This window comes from Sinohyriopsis cumingii, chromosome 17, assembly GCF_028554795.1.
Source record: "Sinohyriopsis cumingii isolate HCF-2022 chromosome 17, ASM2855479v2, whole genome shotgun sequence".
NCBI lineage: Eukaryota > Metazoa > Mollusca > Bivalvia > Unionida > Unionidae > Sinohyriopsis > Sinohyriopsis cumingii.
In genome coordinates, this window is record NC_142977.1 from 45,139,556 (window position 1) to 45,167,543 (window position 27,988).

The 27,988-nt window shown below is 36.4% G+C and overlaps 1 protein-coding gene across 1 annotated transcript in view; it reads left to right on the forward strand.

Moving 5' to 3' along the window:
- The window catches only part of LOC149778533 (E3 ubiquitin-protein ligase COP1-like), a 92,984-nt gene extending 76,078 nt beyond the window's left edge, over positions 1-16,906 (forward strand). The window contains exon 21 of the mRNA XM_089939414.1: positions 1,719-16,906. Within this exon, the coding sequence (XP_089795540.1) occupies positions 1,719-1,736 (18 nt within the window). The 3' untranslated portion in view covers positions 1,737-16,906. The remainder of the gene's footprint in view (positions 1-1,718) is intronic.
- Positions 16,907-27,988: the final 11,082 nt, after the last annotated feature.

Genomic DNA, 27,988 nt, shown 5'->3' on the forward strand with positions numbered 1-27,988 from the left:
CATTAGTATATCTTTATGATAAAAAGGAATACCCAAAAGAATGATAAACCCAAAAAGGAATACCCAAAAGAATGGTAAAATTTGCTTTCTCCAACAAAAACACCAGTTTTTTTTCAGAACTAAGCTTGGACAAAATAATGTTAGCATGTTGAAGTATTTTTAAAAGAAGGAATAATTTGCATGGAGAAGTTTAATTTTCTTTAAGACAATGACGGCCTAGACTATTGTGGTTGGCCTAGAGAATAATGGGGGCCCCGAGTGGTCTAAAGCGCTCTTCATTACGGATCACTGCCATCTCACCTCTGTCTGCGGTGGTTCGAGTCTAGGATTCAGCCAATGTGGGTATGTGAGAAAGCTTGCCAGTAGCTTCTCGTGGGTCGGTGGTTCTTTCCGGTGTTTTCTCGGGTTCTTCCTCCACCATTAATACTGGCCGCCATGTATAGCCTATCGTGTGCTGAAAAATGGCGTTAAACCCCACAACAACAACAACAACAACAGAATAATGGACCTGTCTTTGTTAATGTTTGTGTTATTGTTGCCCATGGATCATCTAAGCTAGTGGAACAGATATTTACAACGCTAAATCCACCATTACCATATGTATATGCTTATAAGTCAAGTCCAGCTGGAAACAACATAGGCCCTGTTCTGCTGTCACATAATGCACTGGTCAGTCAGCATCTGTGCACTGGTCAGTCAGCATCTATGTCTGCTGACTACTCAAAACAAACTTCATAGACCCAAATATGTTGGCCCATTATGCGATAGCAGATCTGGGCCTGTGCAGTTTGCTGTTGGATTTGATTTTTAATAGAGAATACATGGTATGTGAAACAAACTTGTTTTTTTTTTCAATATTGGTTATTTCTTTAAAACAGGACATATAAACTAGTATAAATAGCTACTGCTTTAGACCTGAAAAACAAAATATTGTTTGAACTCATTTGAACACACTTTGAAAAAGTTTGTCATGAGGTATCAGAAAATTTAATTCTTCATTGTACAGTGTCACAGGGAAGGTCATGTTGCTATATTGCCATCAAATTACTCAACAGCATGTTGTGGATTTTTCTGCTGCCATTGTTGGAGTGAGATGCCAAATTGCAGTGTAAAATGCCTATATTAGCAATAACAAAACTTGTATATTTAGCTCTTGTCTAAAAGTACATACAAATAGATGCGTCGTCTTTATCAAATCCTGTTTCTCTACCTTATTTTTATCTTACATATGTGTATGTAATTTCATGAGCGATCAACCAGACCAACCACTTTAGTGGCCAAAGTGGTTAAAGCATCTGCCTCGGATGCATTAGATCCTGGTTGAGAACATTAAACACAGACTTGTAAAAAGAGTACTAGCAGCTGCCTCACTTTGCACTTGGCATTAAAAGGTTAATGTTAGGACTGATCAGCCTGGTGTCAGAATAATGTGACAAGCAGGGACATAGTGCGAGACATCATAAACTGTAACATTGCAAACAGTATAGCAGTATGACTGAAATATTATTAAAGCTATATTAAAAATCCAAATCACACACATTATCTGACCTCTCTATCCATCATCTTTCCATTAATATTTTTATAAGGGACAGACATTTATTATTTTCAATCAGAAAACTTTCTGTAATATTACAGGTTTACTTAAATCTTGAAGATGTGTTAATTTTTTTAATAATTTTTTTGATTTTTATTTATCTCTTTATACATCTTTTTTGCAGGTGTTGGAACTAGTCTGAATTTCTAAGTAGGGCTGGATCTTCTTGAAATGGCAATTTTTGGTGCTGCAGAACGGTGTTGGTTGTATGTCTGGGGTACGAGTCTGGAGCTGTTTTGTTTCTACATATATTTATGCTGATAGAAGAATTTGTGAATGTGAACAATTAGATAGATACTCATTGGTTGTTTTGTTACACTGTATTCTGCATGTTATTTTTTTTTATTTTTGTTTTCATATACCAGTTTGCTAGATATAGTAATAAAAAGAATCTCCAAAAGGCTTCTAGAAACTTTGTTTACTGGATTTTTGGGGTTTGCTGAAATAGACTTTAATTCATAAATGAGATGAACAATAATTCATCAGCGAAAACAAGGAGATCTACAAATTAAAATATGACAATGCTTAATTATCAGGTCACCTAGCTGGAAGGCCTGCTGAGATTATGGCATTGTTATATGTCTGTAATCCATCCATCAGCATTTGTTTGTTACCACTCTGGAGGTCATGGTTTGTTTCTTCTGATTTTGATAACACTTGGAAAATAGGTTTATATCATCAGTGTTTCAGAAAAGTTCAAAAATGTGTAAAATGTATGTATATTATTGATGAGGTGAGATTGCATCCATTTGGTGTAGATAGTTGCCACTATGTAAGCCATATTTCTGATCAGATTAAATGCTGAAATCATCAAGATCACAGCCAGGCTTAACAAGGAGAAAGATCCACACGTTAAGGTAACTGAGCCTATTCCAAGTCTGCAGTCTGTATTTCTCGTATGATTTTTATCAGACTTTGTATGTATGCTTTTATTATATTCCTGTCTATTTTTCTACCCAGGAATGAGCCAGAATTAAACCAACAAATCCCGAAAGTAGGAAAATGATTTTTTTTTTTAATATTCCACATTACTGTACTCTTGAATGATGCTGGAAGTACTTTTCCTTGAGGCTTCTTGGTTGCAACTGAACAAACTTATAACTGTGCCATAACCTCACTTGAAATAAACTGGAAATGAGTACCATTCTCTTTAACAAATCAGTTTCATCAGATTCCAACAATCTCTTAATTTGCTATTATTCTTATGTCAAGTCTCCATTGGAGCCTCTTGTGATTTTCCACCCAAAACAGTTTAAATTCTATACCAGATGAGCCTGGGACATAAACTATCTTAGTTATTCTGCTGGTGATAACTTCCATGATACAAAATTTGACAACGGCACAGTAACTGTAAATCACATATAAGTCTGCTGCCTCCATTTGTCAAATAACTTGTGCTATGAACAGAATGATTGCAGTGAAAATGAGTGACTATTATAAACATTCATAAAACTGATATTCATGTGTGGATCAACTGTTTATAAAGCTAATATTCATGTGCATATCAGCTGTACATAATGCTGATATGTGCATATCAGCTGTTCATAAAACTGATATTCATGTGCATATCAGCTGTACATAATGATATGTATGTGCATATCAGCTGTTCATAAAACTGATATGTGCATATCAGCTGTTCATAAAACTGATTCATGTGCATATCAGCTGTACGTAATGCTGATATGTGCATATCAGCTGTTCATAAAACTGATATTCATGTGCATATCAGCTGTACATAATGCTGATATGTATGTGCATATCAGCTGTTCATAAAACTGATGTGCATGTCAGCTGTTCATAAATCTGATATTTTTATGCATATCAGCTGTTCATAAAACTGATATTCATGTGCATATCAACTGTTCATAAAACATTCACACGCATATCAGCTGTTCATAAAACTGATTATCATATGCATATCAGCTGTTTATAAAACTGATATTCATGTGCAGATCAGCTGTTCATAAAACATATATGCATATCAGTTGTTCATAACTGATGTTGATGTGCCTATCAGCTGTTTATAAAACTGATATTCATGTACATATCAGCTGTTCATAATAATGATATGTATGTGCATGTCAGCTGTTCATAAAACTGATATGTGCATGTCAGCTGTTCATAAATCTGATATTCATATGCATATCAGCTGTTCATAAAACTGATATTCATGTGCATATCAGCTGTACATAATGCTTATATTTGTGTATATCAGCTGTTCACAAAACTGATATTCATGTGCATATCAGCTGTTTATAAAACTGATATTCATGTGCGTATCAGCTGTTCATAAAACTGATATTCATGTGCATATCAGCTGTTAATAAAACTGATATTCATGTGCATATCATCTATTCAAAGGACTGCTCCAGTGGCTTAGTGTTTAGAGTATCTGCCTCAGAGGCGGAAGGTCATGGGTTTTAACCCCATCCGAGTCATACCAGATATGTACAAAACTGGTACTAACAGCTGCCTTGCTAGGCACTCGGCATTAAGAGGTTAGTGTTAGGATTGGTCGGCCTGGTGTCGGGATAATGTGACTAGTTGAGACATTATGCTGCATGTCTGCAGCATGGTGCCCCAATGCTAGACATCACTGTAAACTGCCACACTGCAGATATCATAGCGATATGACTGAAAAAGTGTTAAAGCTACGTTAAAAATCCTAATCACACACTCTGTTCAAAGGACTGAGTCATATGCATATCAGCTATTCAAAATGGCATTCACGTGCATATCAGCTGTTTAAAAACATATTCATGTTCAGATCAGCTGTTCATAAAACTGATATTTATATACATATCAGCTGTTCGTAAAACTGATAGGTGCATTTCAGCCTAGTGGTTAGAGCATTCGCCTCTGATGCAGAAGGTCGCAGGTTCGAAACCCCGGCCTTGTCATACCAAAGACATACAAAAATTGTACTAACAGCTGCCTCGCTTGGCACTCAGCATTAAGAGGTTAGTGTTAGGACTGGTCAGCCTGGTGTCAGGATAATGTTGACTGGGTGGAACATAATGGTACATGTCTGCAGCATGATGCCCCGGTGCTAGACATTACTATAAACTGTCACACTGCAGACATCGTAGCGATATGACTGAAATTGTTTTAAAGCTATGTTAAAAATCTAAATCACACACTCGCACACACAAAAAACGGATATTCATATAGATATCAGCTGTTTTTAAAAAAATGGTATTCATGTGCATATCAGCTGTTTAAAAAACTGATATTCATGTTCAGATCAGCTGTTCAAAAACATATTTGTGTACATATCAGCTGTTCATAAAACTGATATGTGCATTTCAGCTGTTCAAAAAGCTGATATTCATATACATATCAGCTGTTTAAAAATCTGATATGTTCAGATCAGCTGTTCAAAGCTGATATTCATACACATATCAGCTGTTCATAAAACTGATATTCATGTGCATATCAGCTGTTCATAAACTTATATTCATGTGCATATCAGCTGTTTAAAAAAACTGATTTTCATGTGCATATCAGCTATTCATATCATGCATGCATTCATACATGCATACATACATACATACAGTTTAGGAAAGAAGATAAATGACACCAGCATTAAGAGATGTTGTAGCAACTTTGTGCTCCAGACTTTTCCTTTCCCTCAATAAATTTCATACAAATGTGAAATTTCATTCACCAGCTGACATGTGTCACCTGTTCAGCTGACTCATTTCAGGCCCACTAGGGCATCTAGTGGCTTTTTTCTTTTGTTTTTGTGTTTTGGGGATTCTTTGGTAAACCGTGAGGATTGAGGTATATGAAAATTAATTCACATTAAAGGTAAAGCAAGTATCGTTGGTACATTGAAAAATCATGTCAAGCATTTGTATATTGTGTATATGAATTTTACATTAGTCGTATATTATGTACCTGGAGTTTATTAAATCTTACCTTAAAATAAAAATTGCATCAGGCTATAGTCAGAGAAGTTCCCTTTGTCTTGGGCCTGCACTCAAGTAATGTTAAATTGGGGCCTGTCTCATTTTTAAATGAGTGGTTTTGAAGTGTGACTTGATGTAGTAGTAAAAAGCACTCTCCTGCTTAAAGTAATAAGTGATTTATTATGTCTGCATTCAAAGTTGTGCAGTCAATGTGCAACACACAAAAATAGATAGTGCATGTTTTTCTCTGAATTTGAACTTTATATCTAACCGAGTGCATAAAAAAGTAAATTCATTCTTAACCGTGTTATGATGTCCATGCTGGCTGTACATCATATACCTGACTTCAGTCTTTACATTGTATTTGCAAGTATTCGTAAATCCTTTTGCCCCAACAAGAGAGAGACACAATCACTCTTAACATTAGAAGATACATGACAATGACAAGGTATGTTTTTACTGGATTTAGATATATTGAGAAGCACTCCATGTATCTGATACAGGGTCCGATATCTCCTATTCTGATTCATTTAATTTGGACCATTAATTAATTCACCTTTAATTTTTAATTTTTGCTTATTAATTAGACCATCATCTTCCTTTTAACATGAAAATTGTATGTACCCTTTCTTTTTTTTAAAAAAATAATCATTCCCGCTTCGAGGATGCCGTCCTTGTTCTCTCACACTTATCTTATGTTAGGTGTAGTTGTAAACAGTTTTGAGCTGTGTTGGAATGTATGTTTATATGAGCAGCGGAGAATTTCGAGGAGGGATATGATAGATGAATTGAAAGTTTTAACACGGTAAACATGGATTCATTGAGAAGCAACTTAAACCCTCCCATTCAGCCCCACCTTTTTTTATTCAAAATACATATGCCACTGAAAATAATTGTCCAGTTATTATACTTTACTCATCTTTTCTTTAAATGGCAAGTATGTGTGGTGAACTGCATTTTTTCAAGTGTCAGTGGCTCAGTGATAAGGAAATACCTTGAACATTCATAGAAAAATGTGTTTGGTGCATTTTTAATTTTGTGCTTTTTGTTATTGTTAAACAGAAGTTGTGAACAATTTTGTGATAAATTCCTCATATAAAGATTGTAGTTATATTTTCCCTGCTTTAAAATGCTGTTTTATTCTGTATTTAACATAAGGAGTCATAATAAAAAGATTTTCATTTTTGCAATAGCAAATCAAAATCATTCTTTAATTGTGATAATTTGTTTCACCTTGCTTATTAATCATATTTATCCATGTATCCTTCCTTCCTTCAGAGCATGGACCCAAATCTGCCATCTCATAATAAGTCAGCAGTTCAGCTTCATGGGCATTGAAAAACATTAAAGTAGAATTAGCTGGCTAGACCCTAACCTGCTAGTCTCGTTTAACCAGACCTTTCACATGAATCCATGAAAGCTCTGCTAAATAAGGGTCTGGGGGAAACAAAATTGAGTTTTCCTTGTAATGCCAAGCATGAGGCATTTCCAAAATTTGCAAGATTAAATTTGAATTGACTTTAGAAATGAGATGATTATTGTGATGATGACGACATGTTTTTTTGTAAACATGGACAATTTTATTAAACGATTGCAGTAACCTGCTTAAGCATCTGTGTACTAAATGAGCAGATTAATAATTTATAAGTTTGCATTAAATTTTGGCATGAAAAGAATTTTAAAGAATGTCTAGGTAAAATATGAGATAGAAATGTCTTTATAGTTTGACTAAAGCTCCTTCTGTTAGCAAGAGAGATCAGTGATGCATTTTACCAGACCATTATATAGTGGAGATCTCACAGAACCAAGCCTGAAAATCTGGTTGAATGAAAGTAATAAACTAGCTTTGCCAATATACCGTCTGCTCTTGGGTCCAATTTACACAGTAGGTAATACTGTTAATTCATTATTATCTGTGGGGCACCAATGGGCCACTGATCTTAAGTCAGAAGGGAATGTAAAGCAAGCTGATACTCAAAAAAACACACACACACACACACAATGGTGAAGCCTCACTTGAATGTTTTAATACTACTGGTGTTTATAATTCTGAGAATTGTGTATCATTATATTAAGAAATATAAGGAACAGTGGAAATTGGTTATGATTTAATTTGCATGTACATTTTCTTGAACATGATTGCTGATTACTAATGTAAAGAACCTGATGATATAGTAATAAATACAAAATTACAGTTTGTGACCTTTTTTTCACTTCCTAATCTTATGCTTTTTTTAATGCTTAATACTAACCAGAACATGTATTCTGATGAAATTTGGAAACATCTGGAAAGCTTAACATTAAAGTTAAAGAAAATTAAATGTCAGTCACAGTTTTCTCCTTTTTTTAAAGTACACGCGTCATTAAATAACATAAATTTCTATTTATCCATGAAAATAAATAACATAATGTATGAAAGCATATTATTATCTACTGTTACACAGTTTACTAAATAGATATATTAATGTGAAAGCAATTACAGTGTCTGATTGAAAAATAAGTGATTTCATGAATAAAAAGTTTTCTCGGCATTTTTAATTCCGTTGATCAGAAGCACTGTTGACTATTTCGTTGAGCAAATAGAATATGAGCACTCCTTGCCAAATAAATTTTATGCATATAACTAAATGCTGAAAAAACAGTCAGCTGATTAGACCTGCTTTCACAAAGCCCATTCTAATCAGATCCATCCAAATTGACACTTTGTCAGGTGTGGTGGTAATCAACTTTGCATGAATTGGCTTATGTTTAGATGTTTTCAGTTTGATTGAGACCTTATCTACATATCTACTAATGTCCGGTTCATTTAACTGAGCAATCACTGCGGACGTGACAAATATATCCAAGGGTTGCAGTTTATCCATGCAACATGTTTATTTCTTTAAATGAAACATCAGCATCTTGTGATATGCTTTGAGAACATTAAACAAACACTACTGCCTTCTGATCATGCTAAGGGGCAGCAAGTCATGTACCGAGTTCACATGGTATCATTTTGATAAACAAACAGGACTTCCTAAGATAATGTGGATTCTCAACAGCTGGAGATTTTACTTATGTTTCCTGCTCATTGACCGCTGGGTAATCGACACTGTGATAGTTGAAAAAGTGAAACTCAATTTCAACAAAACTGTGGAAAAGATATAAAAAAAACATTTGTTTTGAAAAGCTTGGCTTTATGTCATCGGCTTTGTTTTAGTGCCTAATCCTTAATTGTTGAGAGCTTTATGTTTTGATAGCTGTCTTTAAGTACACGGAAAAAACTAACTGCAGTCACGAATTTTGCAGTGGAATCAAGCTTGTTTGCTTGTTTGTGCAGGCATCCAAAAGGATTTCAGCATCCTCTTTGATCCAGGCCTCTGCATTTATGCAAAGTGTTATCAATGAATAATTTATCTTGTCAACCTGTTCACTGTAGTAGAGATTAAACCTGTTTGCTCCATTAGGTTGGAAAGTGGATTAGTTTAATCATATATAGAGAGATACATACTTCTTCGCTCAGTGTTATTGTGGTGTCCTTTTCTGATGACAAATTCACCCAAGTACCACAAGTATATATTTTTTGTCTGAAGGACAAAAAATTTTATACCCATGAAATTTTCTGTGCATACATGAATGCTATGCTTGTTTTTGAACAGCTACATAAATGCACGCATTTTGGTTTGGAACACTATTTTATTTACCTTTTTTTTCTTTTCACTTAAATTAAAATTTAGAAAAGATCCTCAACTTCTCAGGAACATTGACTATATGCAGCATGTCAACTCAGAGCAAACAAACATAAAAACTTGCAGCATGTTATAATTCTTCATATATTTATATACCATCTTTAACATTTGTTTTTTTTCGTTGGTGGAGCTGACCCAATTGTTGCAAATAATTCTGAGAGTTACCACAGATTCTCATGTTTGATTGGTTAATGTCATATCACTGTCCAAAATCTGACATCTGATTGGTTAATGTCATACCACTGTCCAATCAGACCCCACATTGTCTAATATCACATCACTATCCAATCTGATGTCTGATTGGCCAACTTAACACCACTGTCCAATCAAACATAAGATTGGCTAAGGTCCTGCTAATAACTTGCTTGAAATTCAAACCAAGCAGTAACAAACAAAAACTCAGATTTGATGTTGCCAATAGATCAGGGACCATGCTGTTCACCTAAACTTGTAAGTTTGTAAGTAGAATAAATAAACCCGAGCCCTGCATTTTCATTACTTTTTGGGTAAGAAACTCGAGCTCAAACCCCCCCAGAATCCTATTATTTTTGCCCAGTGTACATCTACATAATTGAAATTTGGTATGTTAGTAGAGAAAGCAAAGTAGAGATCCTGAGAATTTTCTTAAACTTCATTCTCTTGAGCAATAAAGGCTGTACAAGATTTCAGATTTTGCAGTGAGCATGATATTTATGTTCAGAAAGCTTTAATAATATGGGCCTGATCTGCCATTGCATTATGTAAGACTAGATCTAGGTCTGTTGTGTTTCCTCTTTGTTGGGTGTGAGTTGTATACAAAAGCAAATGTGGTAAGATTCATGTAGAATAGTGATGTTATAGGATGGTCTGTTGTCTAGTGGCTGCCATCCAACATCAGTACATCTCTTTAGCACAAGTTTGTTGTCACTGCTCCTCCTAAACTGTTTGGATAATTACCATGAAACTTCATATACACATTCATCCCATGGTCTTGCTGGTCTTAGATGAAAATGGTGGTGTTGCTCACACATCCAAAATGCCTGCCATAATGTCCATCTTGAAAATCTTATTGTTTCTGCTCCATTGTATGGATGGTCATAGCTACATGGGGTTTTCACCAACAGGATTCTTATGATGTCTACTTGGTCCTAAATGATGTTGTTACGGGGTTTAACGTCATTTTTCATCACAAGATAGGATTTACATGGCAGCCAGTATAATTGGTCGAGGAAGAACCCGGAAAGAACCACCGACCCATGGCAAGCTGGAAAGCTTTCTCGCGTACCCACATTGGCCAAGCCTGAGTCTTGAACCCATGCAGACAGAGGTGAGATGGCAGTGATCCGAAACAGTGAGCACTTTAGACCACTCATCCACTTGGGGCCCCTGTCCTAAATGAAAATGATACTGATCCAACATCCAACTGCCACAGCAGCCATCTTGAAAATCCTTTTATTGTTACTCCACCTGAATGGATGGTCATAGCAACATAGGGTTTTCAGTAAAAGCCTTCTTTTGATATCTATTTAGTCTTAAATGAAAATGGTGGTGATCTGATGTCCAATATGGCCATCACAGCAGCCATCTTGAAAATCTTATGATATCACTTCTCCTACTGAATGGATTGACATATTAACATGGGGTTTTCACTGAAGGACTTATTATGATGTCTAGTTTGTCCTAATAAAAATAGTGCTTTTCTGACATCTAGTATGACCACCATACCTGTCATCATTTCAGCATAGGATTTTCACTAAAAGATTTCAAACGATGTCTGATTGGTCCTAGATGAAAGTGGTGCCAATCTGATTTCAAGTATGGCAGCAATGGCAGCCATCTTAAGAATCATGTCCTGAATGGATGCTGATATTAAGATGGAGTTTTCATATAAAGACTTCTAATGTTGTCTAGTTGGCCCAAAATGAAAAGGATACTGATGTGAAGTCCAATATGGCCACCACAAAAGTACTGTGTACATTCATAATGCACCAGCAGTTCTAGGTCTGTGCAGTTTGTTTGGAGTAATCAAAAGAGCAAACATCAAAGATCTTGATCTGCTGGTGCATTATGTGAACGTAGATCAGGAACTGCACATGTTGCAGTGAAATTCAACTTTTAATTATGTACATACAGTAAATGAAGTGAAATAAATCTTGTGATGAAATATGCAGCACCACTGCATAAATAATTCTCAACATTTTACAACTATTTTACTTCATGAGCAACACTTGGGAAGAAGTGCAGCAGATGATGTTAAGTTAAAAGAACCACTAAATGTAGTCTGAAAATAATATATCCAGTATTATGATGCAGTCAGTGTAGGAATTCCTAGTCATGCATTGTTTTGTCATATTCACACCAAAAGAGTATGTGTCGAGTGTTGAATGCATCTTAGTGCATGGTGCGATTTGGGCAATCTTAGGCTCGCAAATGCATGCAGTAGAGTCCTGTGCTTAGTTTCTATTCTCGCTGTTGCACCATGATTGCAGACAAATAACAGGCACATGAATGTAAACTGAAGAAATTGATCTGCCATCAGATTGGGGTCTGCATGTATGTGTGAATTCATACCATATATTCTTGCATAAAAGTCGGATACACCTGGCAGGAGTATGGACTCTGATCTGCCACAGCATCTTGCACATGCAGATCTGAATGTGTTTTGTTTAATTGGACTAATTAGCGAAACAAGCAACATGCAGTATGATGTGCTGACACATTATGCAGCAGCAGCTCAGAGTCTCTGTTATCTATAGTTGCATCTGCGAGTATGTCCAGTAAATATAATGAATAACATCCACCCTGATTATAAGTGATATGGCACATCTCAGTCTGTGCTGTTCTCTGTCAGTTGGGTGCATGTTTTATGCTCATAGCTGAGACAGTTTTCAGATGTTATATATTGTCGATATTGTCGTGCAGTGTTAATCAGCAATTATTATTAGTACCTTTTTGCCGTTACATTTTCAGAGCTGTACATAATGGTGTGCATTCATTATTCTATCCTTGAGAAAGGACATAAAAATGTCCTATTGTTATACATTTTACATAATTTGTTTTATATTATAATTGTACTGTCTTATTTCTGTTGTTGGTTTCATGTGTTTATTAGTTTCACAGTTGACTACTTTTACTAATTTGAACATGCCCTGCAGTCTAAATAAACAATAGTAAAGATACAAAGAGAATATCTACATTTTGTAGTAGATATTTGGAAATATTTTTGAAGTGGGAAACATTGTATTAAAGATGTTTACTGCATGTTTAGATCAATCCTTCACATTCATACTTAATTCGCTGTTTATGTATAAAATGGTCAGGGTGTTAAAAAATCACCTTATCATTGTTTCAAAGCTACAGATTTTCAATTTTATATTGAATTTACAACATTGTTAGAACTCCTTAACTTTATTTCAAAACACTCTCATTCAAAACACAGCTGTAAAAAGGTTCTTTTTTTTTTGCTGTTCTTTTGGGTTGTTTATAATTTTGTAAGGAAAAAGTAGATCTCTGTGTTTGGTTGGTTTTTTTTTAATACAGAAAATAACGAGCACAAATATAACTTCAACAAATATTTTGCTGTGATAAATGTCCAGTGTTGATGTTATATTGTCACTTTATGATATAGAAGAAATACAATACAACTGAGTTGAACCACTGATGTTAAAAATATTGTTAATGTATTAACAGGCATATATGTTTGTTTTTGTGTGTAAGTGTGTGTGTGTTATCTATACCCATTGTAATGATGAAATATATGTGTACTATTTTCATTGTAAGATCTCAATGGTGGTACCTATGAAATGTTCATATCTTACATTGTTAGTGTCAAGCATTGAAATATGGGAACCCAATAGTAATCACTTTTTCCATAAGTCTGTTCATCTGTATGTCTGTTCACATTTCTTGTAACCATCATTGTCTGTAACCCTTATGCCTAAATTGATGCCTTTTGTTTGGTGGATTGCCAATTACTTATAGATGTGTATTTTAAAGAATTAATTTCATTCATCAGAATATATATATATATATATATATATATATATATATATATATATATATATATATATATATATATATATATATATTCTGATGTGGTTGGTCTGTAAACTGTATCATTGACCTATAGGTGCCTTTTATGGGTTTTGTTCATCACATCCATTTTGGATAGTTATGGCCCCTGGAAGTTAACAGCATATCATTTCATAGCATGTTGCTTGTAACCAGTATATTTTAGCAAACTTTGCACATAACAGGATGCCATTTGTTAGGTGAATTGCTTAGTATATGTTAACAAATCTTGAAAGTTTTTTTTTTTTTTTTAAGGACAAGTTTTGAAGGAGATATTGTCTTCATTAATATTAGTATCAATAATGTGAAGTTTCAGTAATCTCTGCTAGAACAGATTCTTGTAACCAGCATAGCTCATTACCTATTCAACATATTCTTATGCAGATTTTCTGAACATTGTCTCGTTGATCTTGATGTACCTTTTGTGACCTTTTTTCTCTCATCAACTCCATTTTGGATAGAGTTACAGCCCTTGGCAGTTAACTTCATAGGTGTTGCCCATAACTGTTTATAGCTCAAGAACCAATCAATATATTCTGTGGCAGTTTGATATGAGCACTGTCTCCTAGATTTGATTGTGCCATTTATTGTTTAAATTTTTTATGAAGAGTTATGTTCACCTGATTGAACATATTCCTGACTTTGATTTCCGCAAGACAACTTCACCAGAAATCGTTGATTTCAACCAAGTTTTGTATGTTTTCAAATTAATAAGACCTAGATTTCTAGTATTCCACAACAGAAGATACTGGAGTTATGGCCCCTGATTGTCCATTATCCTTGCTTTGGTTTCCACAGTATGACTAATTAATATTATTGCTTTTCAACCAAATTTGGCGAACATCTTATATTTGAGATCTTGAATGGGTAATTTCAGGTGATCCACAATATCATTTGAAAGAGTTATGGCCCCTGATTATTTATTCTCCCAACTTTGCATTCCACAGCATATATTTATTAAGGAATATTCAGTTCACCCAGAGTTATCATGTATCTTTTTTTATTGATGAAACTTTGAGTTGGATTTCCAGTAATCCATGTCATCAGGCCTGCTTATAAAATGCACAATTACGAAAATCACCCCCTAAATTTAAAACAAAAAATTTACAAAATTTTAATGTAGACATTTCAGTTGTCTCTCAACCGATATGTTTTACTAGTATAGTTTTGAAATGCATCACATATTTCTTGTGTGTCACATGATCAATTCTGATTGATTGCTTAAAAAAAGTCAGGAGAGTACGTTTGATGTGATAGCTAGCTTGGTAGGACAGTATGTTAAATGACAGAAGTTGGACGTTTTTCATTATTTATGCAGTAATACTGCCAGTAACAGGCAGAGCCCAGATGTTTGTGTCAATAGGCACAGTGACAGTGTAGAGCAGAGTCTCAGGCTAATCACATACCACCTCTCCAGTGGCTTAAGTGGTTAGAGCATCTGCTTTGCGTGTATGAACCCCAGCCAAGTCATACCAAAGACTTACACAAATGGTACTAGCAGCTGCCTCACTTAGCAATAAAAGTTTAATTTTAGGACTGGTCTGCCTGCTATGAGGATAATTTGAGTGGATGGTAAATGATGCTACCTGTCTGCAGCATGATGCCCCAGTGCTAGACATCACTATAAACTAACATGCTGCAGACATCATAGCGATATGACTAGAAAATTGTTAAAGCTCTGTTAAAAATCCAAATCACACACACACAATCATATATCAGACTAGCAATAATGTGCATGAACATGGCACTGAAATGGAGTGTCCATCCAGTATCAAGAAGAAAATTAAAAATACTCATTCAGTTCAGGCTAAACAGCCCTGACCATGGCTGGAAATGAATGAAAAAAAAATTGATGCTTTACAGCCAGTTTGTAAAGAGCAGTGATGAAAATACAATATCAGGATGTCAACCCCTGACAGACATGTTGAATTAGCTGTTCACAAACGGAAATCAGGATTCGAAACTAAAAGACAATTTTAAAACTGCATGCATGCCAGCTATGATGTGACACGCAGGAAATACATGACACTAATTTATAATATATAAGAATGGACAGACGAGCAACATTATTTGAAAACATAAGAATTTGGGTTTTTTAATAAGTGTTCTACTGTAATAAACAGAACACGTGTAAAGCATCAATTAAATGTTATACTGTAATAAACAGAACACATGTAAAGCATGCATTAAATGTTATACTATAACAGTAAGGGTCCCCAAGTGGTCTAAAGCGCTCCCCGTTACGGATCACTGCCATCTCACCTCTGTCTGCGCCGGTTCGAGTCTCGGATTCAGCCAATGTGGTTACGTGAGAAAGCTTGCCAGTAGCTTCTCGTGGGTCGGTGGTTCTTTCCAGAGTTTTGCCTGGTTCTTCCTCCACCATTAATACTGGCCGCCATGTATAGCCTATCGTGTACTGAAAAATGGCGTTAAACCCCACAACAACAACTATAACAGCACACCTGTTAAACATGCATTAAATGTTATACTGTAATAAACAGAACACATGTAAAGCATGCATTAAATGGTATACTGTAATAAACAGAACACATGAAAAGCTTGCATTAAATGTTATACTGTAATAAACAGAACACACGTAAATCATGCATTAAATGTTACACCATATTATACAAAAACTGTGTATTTAATACACTTATTATACTTGCTATTGCTCTGCTTAAGTCTGTTAATTTTTCTTTTCACACCATACTGGGAGGCTAACCAGATTACTTCATTGGCCCCTTTTATTCAGATTAGGTGGAGACAAGTTCCCACATTTACCAAATCCTTGATGCAACACTGTGTCATGATTTAGAGGTGCTTTGGCCAGGTCCCAAACTTGATTGTCCAACAGAAATTCTGAAGGGCTCTGCCAAGCAAATTGTAGATAATGGGGCCTTCTGCAATGCATCTGTAAGAGCTAGCTCCAGTGTTGTGTTGTTTTTATACAAGTGTAGACATACATGTTTATATGCATGAAATGGATTGAGAATTTCCTAAATTTTCACTAGTTTGCCTGTGTACACAACAGGATTTTCATCAGAAATGACAAAACACCAGTGTGTAGAGCTAAGATGTTAGGATACCTCAGTAGATATTTGGTGAAGTAAACAATTGTTTGAAATTATTTTATTTTTTTTGCATTTCACCTGGCTATTTGCTTGTGTTTGAGTGTGTGAGTTGTGTAAGGAATGAAAAAAGATACAAAAGAGGGACCGGGAGAGATGAATCTTTTGTTGTATAGTTGAGCTTTATTTTTACTTGCTAATAATGTAGCAGATTTGCATATTGAGTATAATTGTATGTGCTCCCAAACTAATCTTTTCTATTGCCATATAATGCACTTAATATCTCCATCTATTACAACATAACTATTTGGTTTAATATATACTTCTATTATTATTGGTGGCACATGGAGCAAGGTAATAATAGAGATTGACTGTACATTTTTTGTGCCTTTTAATGTATGTTCATGTAGGAAAGGCATCAGAATCAGGTTTTGTTTTGTTTTTGTCTCTGGATAGTTACCATATGACACAGGATTTCATAATTCCCTTGAAATCAATGTCCACCATCTTTGGTGATATTTTCCCATAAAAGTATTGGATAAAAACTTATTCCAATATTTTGTACTGTTATCTTTCATTATAACCCATTTTTTTTTCTTTTGTCCCCATGTTAAACACTTTCTTGTTCACATGAGCCACACTGCCTTTTGAGCTGTGGTGGCCGCCTAATGAAGTACTGTATATATTTATTTCATCTTAGATTTCCAAGGTGGATGAAAGAATAACTAAAGAATCTCAGCTGCCATTGTTGGCTATACAACTATTCATTAATTGTTGCAATTACCTCCTTTGGACGTTTGGGGTATACTTTCCATTAATGATAAACCATACAGTAACTTGTTTCAATATAAAATATAATAAATTTTGATAATAGACACTCATATTCTTAGAATTGCATTTATTTGGGAACCAGTGATTTTATTGCTGTTTAATGAAATGGGATCCATGATCATACTTGCCTTCTAACAGGAACTGTGATATAATGAATGGCCTTAAAACACCGTGTTTTGACGAAGGGCCTTAAAACAAGTATGTTATCATGAAGGGCCTTATAACAGAAACCATGTTATAATGAAAGGCCTTATAACAGGAACGATGTTATACCGAAGGAAACCGCTCCGGTGGCCTAGTGGTTAGAGCGTCTGCCTCGGATGCGACAGGTTGTGGGTTCGATCCCCGGCCGTGACATACCAAAGATTTACAAAAATAGTACTAACAGCTGCCTCACTTTGCGCTCAGCATTAAGAGGTTAGTGTTAGGACTGGTCGGCCTGGTGTCAGGATAATGTGACTGGGTGGGACATCATGTTACATGTCTGCGGTATGATGTCCCAGTGCTAGACTTCACTATAAACTGCCACACTGCAGACATCGTAGCGATATGACTGAAAAATTGTTAAAGCTACGTTAAAAATACAAATCTCTCTCTCTCTCTCTCTCTCTCACACACACACACACACACACACATACTGACCAACCTTATAACTGAAACAGTGTTAAAAATGAAGCCCTTATAACATGAACCATGTTATAATGAAGGATCTTGTAACTGGAACAGTGTTAAAATGAAGCCCTTATAACATGAACCATGTTATAATGAAGGACCTTATAACTGGAACAGTGTTAAAATGATGAGCCTTATAACATGAACAATGTTATAATGAAGGGCTTATACCAGTAATCATTTATAATGATGGAACCTTATAACACGAACAATGTTATAATGAAGTGCCTGATAACAGCTATGTGCTGTTGCATTCAGTAACAAACTTAAGGTAACCCAGCTGTGCATCCATGCTATGCCAGGCTCACATCAGTATTTCTTAGCTTGCAGTAAGTAATCTTAGATAAGCAACTTAAACTGATCAACTTGTATTACAAGATTAACGATAACAGATCTCCAATACAGTCAGTTTGCATTATTCCATCACCAGACATAAATTTAGAGCTTTTAGTTGTCATTATCATAATATACCCCACCCCACCCCCCAAAAAACTTGCATTTATACCCCACCCACCCATAAAAGACTGGCATCTATTGACCATGTAGGGCCTGACTGTTGGACTACTACTGTATAAATTTTGCATGTTTACTGCCTGTAAGCAGCCGTCCGATTAGTGCTTACGCATGGAGGGGGAGGGGGATTAACCCAAATGCATACGATGGCGTATGGGGGGTGTGTCTACCGATGATGTACGTACGCATAGGAAACCGGGGTGGGTGGGTGAAACCTCAATAATAATTTGTCTAATACGTAACCTGCTCGACTGGGTTCTGTCGGCGTTTGAATTTTAGTGGACACTAGACAAACTTTTGAAAGTTACGCAACTTATTTCTTTGATGCAGCCAGACATTCAACGTCGGTGAACTGTTTTATTAAACACGTTAATATTATTAATCCTTGATCGCTTCTGCGTGGATTAAATATAGGCTGTTCTATATAATTGGGGGGGGGGATACGTCAAGCGCACGCATGAGGGGGTATGTGCAAAAAAGTACGCATGTGTACAGGGAGGAGGGAGGGGTCAAGCTTTGCCAGATTTTTGCGTACGTACTAAATGGATGGCCCCTAAATGTGTATCTACATTGTAGGATGTGTGACTTGTGGCACACAAATTCAAAAGTACATGTGAAGTCACAGCAAGTTGTGTCAACCAAGTAGATGCTTTTTTATAGTAACAATGCTTCTACCTGACTAGCACAACTGGGGCAAAACCAAGTATAGTGAGTGAGTCCTCTTAGTTCAGGATTGCCATACATGAATTTAATTTTCCATGAAGGTCTCTCAGCAAGATTCCAGTTATATCATCCAGACTTTATGAGATGTAAACAGGATCACTTATCAGTATCCTCCATAGTGTTCGCATGAATTTTGTGTTACAGAAACATATGTAATTAGTGATGTTTTTTCTTAATGAATAGTCATATTGACATGGGATTTTTGCCAGAAGACTTCTGGTGATGTCTAGTTGGTTCTACATAAAAATGTTTCTGCTCTACATCCAATAGGGCCACCCACATTGGCCTTCTTGAAAATTGTATTGCTTCTCCATCTGTTTGGATGGTCATATCAGCATAGGGTTTCACTTAAAGACTTCTTATAATGTCTAGTTTGTCCTAAATGAAAATGGTGTTGATGTAATATCGAATATGATCACCAAAGCAGTCATCTTGAAAATATTGTTATTGCTCCTCCTCTTGAAGGGAAAGTTATAACAGTATGGGGTTTTCATAAGAAGTCTTATTATGTCTATTTGTTATTAAATACAGATTGTACTCATTTAATATCCATCTAATCCAATGTCGCTACCACATATGCTATTTTGAAAATCTTTTTATGGTGTCAAGTTGATACTAAATGGCCACCATTGCAGACAGTTTGACAAATCTCGTCGTTGCTGCTCCTCCTGAATGGAAAGTTATATCAGCGTTTGTTTTCACATAAAAAGCCTTTCTCTTTTTGTCTAGTTGGCCTTAAATAAAAATTGTGCTAATTTAATATCCAATATGGCCATCAAAGCTGCTATCTTGAATATCTTATCTCTACTTCTCTTAGATGGAAAGTCACATCAACGTTGGATTGTCACCAGCAGGCTTCTTATGATGTCTAGTTGATACTAAATGAAACGGTGCAGGTCTGACATCCAGAATGGCCACCATGGCAGTCATCTTGAAGATTCTTGTTATTTCTGCTTCGTATAAAGTTACATCAGCATGTGGTTTTCACTGAATATGATATCTCATCATCATCATCATCATCATCATCATTGGCGGCTCAGACTCTGGAGACCATGCGAGACCATGATATCTAGTTGGTTATTAATGAAAATTGTGCTGTTCTGATCTTAAACATGACTGCCACAATGAACATATTGAAAATGTTGTCACTAATTCACCAGGATGGATGGTTACATCAACATGGGGGTTTCTCCAAAAGTCTTCTAATGGTGTCTAGCTGGTCCCAAGTGGCTGCCACACTGTCTAGTCAAAAAATCTTGTCGCTCAATAATATCAGGAATGTTTTCAGCATTAGTCAATTTTAAAGATGAAATGGTTTTATATTGAATTCCTGGAAATTCCTTTGAGCCAGTAGAGCATCAGCACCTTCAAGGGACTCTTGATTAATGAATACTATTTGATGTGGACCTATGCATGAGATCATATACACAAGAAAGCAATTTATAGCTACATGATGAGATCTTAATTTTCAGTATTTTATGTACATTAATGCAGTTATTGTTATGTATATTTGGTGTTTTTCATATAAATGCACCCGAAACCCTGGGTTGCCAGTTGTTCAAAGGCACAGGCCTTGCAGATCACTAACATCTGACGTCTCTCTGCTTGAGTTCAGGTCTCAACCACCATGGGTATATGAAAAAGCTTGCCAATAGCATCACACGGGTCAGTGGTTCTTCAGAGTTCTATCTGTCTTCTTCCTCCATCAAAAATAATGGCTGCATTGTATAGCCTATCATGTATTGAAACATGACATTAAATCCACACAAAAACGAAACAAAACTATTATCCATGCAAACCCCAATCCCAAACACATATATTCTATACTTTATCAAGATCTGACACGTATCTGGTCGTATATGCTTTTTTGTCAAAGCCTCCTGTTGGTTGGGCAATACAAAATAATCATGCATGTCACAAGAGGAATATAATAAAGGCAGCCTGTTTGCCCTGGGATGCATCTTGTGATGGTGTTCCAGCTGATACGGTCATGGAATCAGTGTTTTATATGAAAACTTGGACTTTGTTTTGTGTGTACTTTACCTTTTCTTGGTTTTAATTTTGTAAGTCTTTTTATGGTAGCTAAACTTACTCTGCACAGTATAGCCTGGTTTGTGCTAGTGGACAATTAAACCCTGCATACCTTTTATCGAAATTATTTAAAGGAAATAAGTATTCTCTCATTATAACGCTGTTCATACTAGCCAAAATATAACAAAAGTTTGACCTTCCATTTATGCTCACTAATAAGTCAAGTCCAACAAAAAAAACCCATAGATTCTGATCCGCCATAGTATTGTGCACCTGGGTCTGTGTTGTTTCTTCTATTAAGCCCAGTGTGCAACTTATCATGTGTCGAACATAGTGTACTGGCGGTCTATCATTATTTTTGCTGTTTTAAGTTTGTTAAAAACAAAATGAAGCAAGTTCAACCAAATATGGCAGTGATTTGTGGCATGAATGTTTTTTTTTTCTTCAGTTTTTGAGATTCCTCATCAAATATGACCAGTTTTACAAAATTTTAACTTTAATCAACTTCTTCCCAAAAATTGCTAAAACGAATTTGACCACTGTCACAGAATTCTGTGTGCATAATGTCAATGCATTAAACATCTTGATACATATTAAATTTGTATTATTGGTTGGCTTTTCTTAATGACTGTATGTTAGGTATATCTGTATTATGTATTTGACCAAGTTGACCGCTCCGGTGTCCTAGTGGTTAGAGCGTCTGCCTTGGATAAGGAAGGTTGCGGGTCATACCAAGGACATATACAAATGGTACGAACAGCTGCCTCGCTTGGCACTCCGCATTAATAGGTTAGTGTTAGGACTGGTCAGCCTGGTGTCAGGATAATGTGACTGGGTGGGACATGATGCTACATGTCTGCGGCATGATGCCCCAGTGTTAGACCACTATAAACTGTCACAGTGTTGACATCTAAGCGATAAGACTGAAACATTGTTAGAGCTACGTTAAAAATCCAAATCACACACACACACACACACACACACACTTGACCTTGTCCAAAATCAAGTTCATAGTGTACTTGACCAGTAACAATTAGGGACTTAGAAACAAGTCATCAAACTTATAAAAATATGATTCGGTCATATTCTTTTTATACAAGAAAGGATTGGGACAAAAGTATTCTTTTCCTGGTGTTTACTGTTGAGGAATCAGTTCAAGAATCATTAGGACCTAGTCCTTTTGAACTAGTTTTTGGACTTTGAAGGTATAAGAAAAACTTCTTTGAACCAAAGATTGAAAAAATTAATCTTCTTGACTATGTTTCTGATCTCAAATATAAGTTGTCAAAGGCTTGTGAAGTTGCAAGAAATAATCAGTCAAAAATTAAATTAAGGTATGGCAAAAATACAAAGGAAAAGAGTTTTCAGCCTGGCGATAAGATTTCTGTCTTTCTTGCACTTACCTCAAAATCCTTTTCAGGCTAAGTATTATGGTCCTGAAACAAAGTGACTTATCATATAAATATGTTAAAGGAGTATGTTGATAGAGATACCCCTGTTAATCATGCAATTAATTTAGTTGTACCTGTCCCACACTGTGGTGATTTAAGTGATGTAATGCAATCGGACTGTAATGACTTTGGTGTAACCAATCTATGGAATTCAGAAATACTGAATTATCTGGACCAGAAACTTTCACATGTAAAGCCACAGGAAAAGTGTGAACTAAAATACCTGTTATTTGAAAGTGAGCACTTGTTTTGAGATGTTCCACCATCGACAAACACAATCTACCATGATGTTGAAATAGTAGATTCTACACTTGAGAAATAGCACCAAAATCGGTTGAATCTTCTCAGACACTGACAGGAATGTTTGAAGAAAAAATCAGTGCTGAATAATGATTTGAAAGAAACAAGTAAAATTGACGAGTTCATCATGTGTTTCTTGTGCCGAGACCAGATGATACGTTCCTCTTGTTCACCGACTGTAGAAAAGTGAACAATGTGACCAAAATAGATTCATTTCCATTGACAAGAATCAATAACTTCATTGACAAAATTGGAAATGCAAATATGTCACCACATTTGACCTTTTGAAAAGATTATCGCAAATTCCACTCACTCACCTCGTACTTTTAACGAACGTGATTATATCTGGTCTAGATAATTGTGATGCTTACATCGATGATGTCATCATTTACAACACCTGGAAAGATCACTTGAGACTATTCAGACATTCTTTAGAGACTTGGTAATGTAAATTAAAAAGTAAACGTGAGTCTTGCCGTGCTTGTGTTAATTTCTCTGACATATCATGTGACACGGACAAGTTAAACACATAGAAGTTAAGATTAAGCCTATCTCTGAATTCCCTGTGTTGATACAATGTTTGGATATTATCGGAAATGTTCCTCCATTTATTTCCCCATATTTTCCCCTGACCAATTTGTTGAGTAAGAAAATCAAGTTTTATTGATCTGAAAAAATATCGGGAAGCTTTTGATAAAGTAAAAGGCCATACTTAAGGGTGTATCAGTTTTTTATATTCAGCTTCAAATTTCAGTCAGTCATTTAAAATCTGGTGGCGTATTGATTAAAAAGAACCAAAATAGTGTAGATCATCCAACGTGCGATTTTTCCAAAGAGGATTAAATAAACACCAAAGAAATTATTCCACAGTCGAGAAGGAAGGTTTGGCTTTGTTATTGGCTTGGAACACTTTGAAGTGTATTATCTCCTTCTCTGATTATTGTATTCAGTGATCACAACCCCTTACTTTCGTTAGCAAGGTGGAGTTTGGTGTTACAGGGTGACACCAGACACATCAAAGGGAAGGATAATCTAATTGGAGATGCACTTTCACGTGTATTGAAGTATTCTATTGCTTCATGTATATTTTGTGTCATTTGTTCATACCAGTATATAAATCCCATTTATGTACTTTGATACCCTTGGTAAAACAATAATACGCTCGTCATATTTGTGCATACATTCTGAACATTGATCATATAGAATAATACTTTTTTATTTGTGTATAAATTCTCTACATTGATCATCCATGCGTAATAAAAAAATTTGTGTATGAATTCTCTACATTGATCATCCATGCGTAATACTTTTTTTTATTTGTGTATGAATTCTCTACATTGATCATCCATGCGTAATACTTTTTTATTTGTGTATGAATTCTCTACATTGATCGTCCATGCAAATAGATCCCTATATAATATTTGTTTAGAGCTTCCATACATTGATTATTGTTTGGTTATTCATTGAAGTTACATGAGTAGTGAATGGGGCCACCTTAGCGACAATGGGAATTAGCATTAAAAACCACCCTGGGCCACTTTGGCGACAATGGGAAATTTAACATTACGTAAACCCCTGGGCCACTTTAGCGACAATGGGAAATTAACATGGGAATATATTTTGGGTCAGACTAGGGACAAGGGAAATTTAACATGGGAGGAAAAAAGCAATTCTAGGGACAAGGGGAATTTAACATGGCATTTCTTTTTAATTTTTTTTTAAAAATAAAAAAAAATAAAAAAGGGGTTGGCAATTGAAAGTCTATCTCTTTTCGAGAGATGTGGGTGGCCCTGAAAAGGGCCTTTGGGTTTATGTTAATATGCCCTTAACATAAAGGGCATCTGCAACATCTTCTTCGTCTTAGGCTTCGTCTAATGGTAGGTCCATAGACTAAAACTCTTTTGAGGCATCCTTGCCTCTCCACGTAAATCCTACGTATCCATAGGCTTGTGGCGGTCCTATGGACAACTGTCCACTCGGATCGGACATACATCGGTATGTCCGTCCTGAACATCATCGTTGACACAAGCGTAGAAGATTGCACATCGGTCCACATGTTGAGGCGCCGAGAACAAGTGAAGGAATGCAGTGAACTGCACTTATTTATAGGGAGAGAAAGGATTGAAACGGATTGAGTTTGTTGACCAATCCAAACACGCGTTACAAAATTCAGTCAGCCGCATCCAATCCGAAGAGAGCAGTCTGTGACATCACGTGGTCTAAATAGATTCGCTAGCGCCTGTGCGCAGTCAATTCATGCGACAGTTATTCAACATGACGGAAAGTCAGAAAACGATAAATTGGGGTGCACCAGCAGTGGAGACCACCCAAGGGAACCCGGACTTACTTTCAGAAGAGGTGAATTGGGATTTTGTGGATTTTCTTACCTCGCAAGAATTTGTTCCGGTACCTTCTCCTTCATTACCACACGTGGAGAATTTTAGACAGAGACAGAAAGAAGAATTGGAGAAATTTATACAACAGCAAAAGGAAGCGGAACAAGCATTTCTTCTACAGCAACATCAGCAAGAAGAAGAGGTAAGAAAAAAAAACAAGAAGAAGAAGAAGCAGCAGCAAAGAAACAAGGGTGTGAAAATCAAACGGTCACGGTACTGTTAGACATTTTAGCGGAGTTAAGAAGTCTGAAACAACGACCTTCCCGAGTTAAACACTCCAACCCTGTGACTAAGCTTACCGTGCCACCCTTAGTGATTTCAACCAAATCATCATCATCATCATCAACAGTACGCAGTCCAGAAGTAGGCCTTGGCCGTGGCAAAGGCTTAAGACAGTTAAAGTTGATTGCTTAAACTCAACCCTACACCAAAAAAGGCCCTTTTCAGGGCCACCCACGTCTCTCGAAAAGAGATAGACTTTCAATTGCCAACATCTATTCAAACTCAAAAAAAAACAACAACCCATTTTACCCCTAGAGTACGTGTGTATGAATGTGTGAGTGTACGTTCTTGTTTTAAAATCAAAACCCAAAGACACTTACCTTTTTATACCTAATTTATTCTTTTATAAATATTTACAATCCAATTCACAATTCACAACAGAGCACTTTAAAAAGTTCATAGACTTCTTCTTCTGTCTCATTGTTTAGTCTCTCTGTTTTTTGAATTTCTTCACCGTCACAGTCTTTTCCTCCTCTCCCTCCTCACTTTCTTCCCTTCTTCTTTTCTTCTCCTGTTTCTTTTTCTTCACCTGTCTGTTTTCTTCCTCCTCTTCTTCTTCCTCTGAAGAATCCCTCTCTTCTTCTGACTCCTCTTGTTTCTTTTTTGGGCAATCTGGAGACCAATGTCCTTTTTCTTGACAATAATAACAGGTATCTTGACTTTTGTCTTTTCTAACCCCTTTTTTTCTTTTTTGTCTGTCTGGACACTCTGAAGACCAATGCTTTTTCTTCTGACAGATATAGCAAGTATCTTGACTTTTATCTCGCAAGGAAGGAGAGTAGTCTATCGGCTGGTCTGAAGAGAATTTTCTAATGACCCCTCGCAAAGCTCTGATGAAACGTTCGATTTGTGTAGTCTCTTCCATCGTTGTGCTCGGTTTGAGAGTGAAATGAATAGTGAAAGGACAAGACACACACCCTTTTATATACGCTGGTCTGCCATGACTATAAATTAGTCCATGGTGTTTAAACTTTAGTCATTTGACGTTTTGCTATCAAGATGAAACGATCCAATTCATCTGAGAAGAAAGAAGAAGAAAGTAAGAGGCAGAAACGTGATCTATCGCCTCGTACCAGGGCTGAAGTCTTGGCACAAATTCAAGCCAGTGATTTTGAAGAGGACATGAGTGAACCAGAATCCAAACCCTCTAAACAAAGTTCACCACCCTTAGTCAACCCTGAAAAGTACTATTCCATTCAAGAGACGGAAAAGCGTCCCTCTAGAAAATTTAGTTTAAAGATTTCAAGGCCGACGTACCATTGGAGAAAGCAGAAGGGTTCATCACCGAGATGTGGGATTCTTTACTCACCACACTCAAGCGACAATATCAACCCAAAGAAGACGATCGCTTGAGACTTTCCATACAACACGACGGCTTGAAATCCCCTGTTTGGATCGAGTTTAGCAGCCCTGCAGAATTGACCGCTTCCAAAGTCATGGACAAGATTCAACACGTGCAACAATCCAATGACCAGTTTGACATCACCGATGGAAAAGCCACACTGGACATGACCCACGTCTCTCCTCCTCAAGGGACTGGTCGCAAAAAGGTCTTATTGGTGAACGAGCTTCGCAGCACCAAAAAGAGTCTCGTCCGAATTAACAACCCTCAAGACCAGATGTGTTTAGCCGGGGCTATCGTGGTGGGACGAACCTATGCTAACAAGAACGACACGGCAGAATGGAAAAGAGCCTGGAAAACTATTCAAAAATCGGACCGAACCAAACAACGAAGTGAAGCAGAACTCCTGTTACAACAAGCCGGCATGTCCAAAGACACACCCTGTGGCATTCCTGAAATGCAAACATTGCAAGATGTCATAGCTCCACGCATCACCTTGAAAGTGCAGCCTCAAGAAATGCGTGGGCCTCTGTTGTTTCGAGGGAAAGACTTTAAGGATGGAAAATACATTCATGTCTATTATCACGATGAACATTTCGATACCATTACCAGTATCACCGGATTCCTGGGATACAGATATTACTGTGAGAAATGTGACTATGGCTATAACAATCGAGAACAACACAAGCATTGTGGATCGAAATGCTCAGAATGTTTGGCCTCTCTACCCTGTCTGAACGAAGGGCAAGAACCAGTGCATTGTTCTGCTTCTCTGCGCACGTTTGTCAGCTCTGCCTTTTACCAACAACATTTGAAGACGCAAGGTTCACAGCAGAAATGTGCTTGTCAACTGCTAAGATTGTGCCCTACGTGTGGATAAGGCATACGTACCAACAGTGTCAAGGCACACGTATGTCGAGGAAAGAAAAAATGTCACATTTGTCACCACATCGTGGACTTGGAACACCAATGCTACGTGCAAAATTACCAACCCCAACAAGAGAAAGAGGATGGACACAAGAAGAAAGGCAATTTCATCTTTTTCGATTTCGAATGCATGCAAGAGACCGGTATTCACTTCCTAATTTCTGCGTGG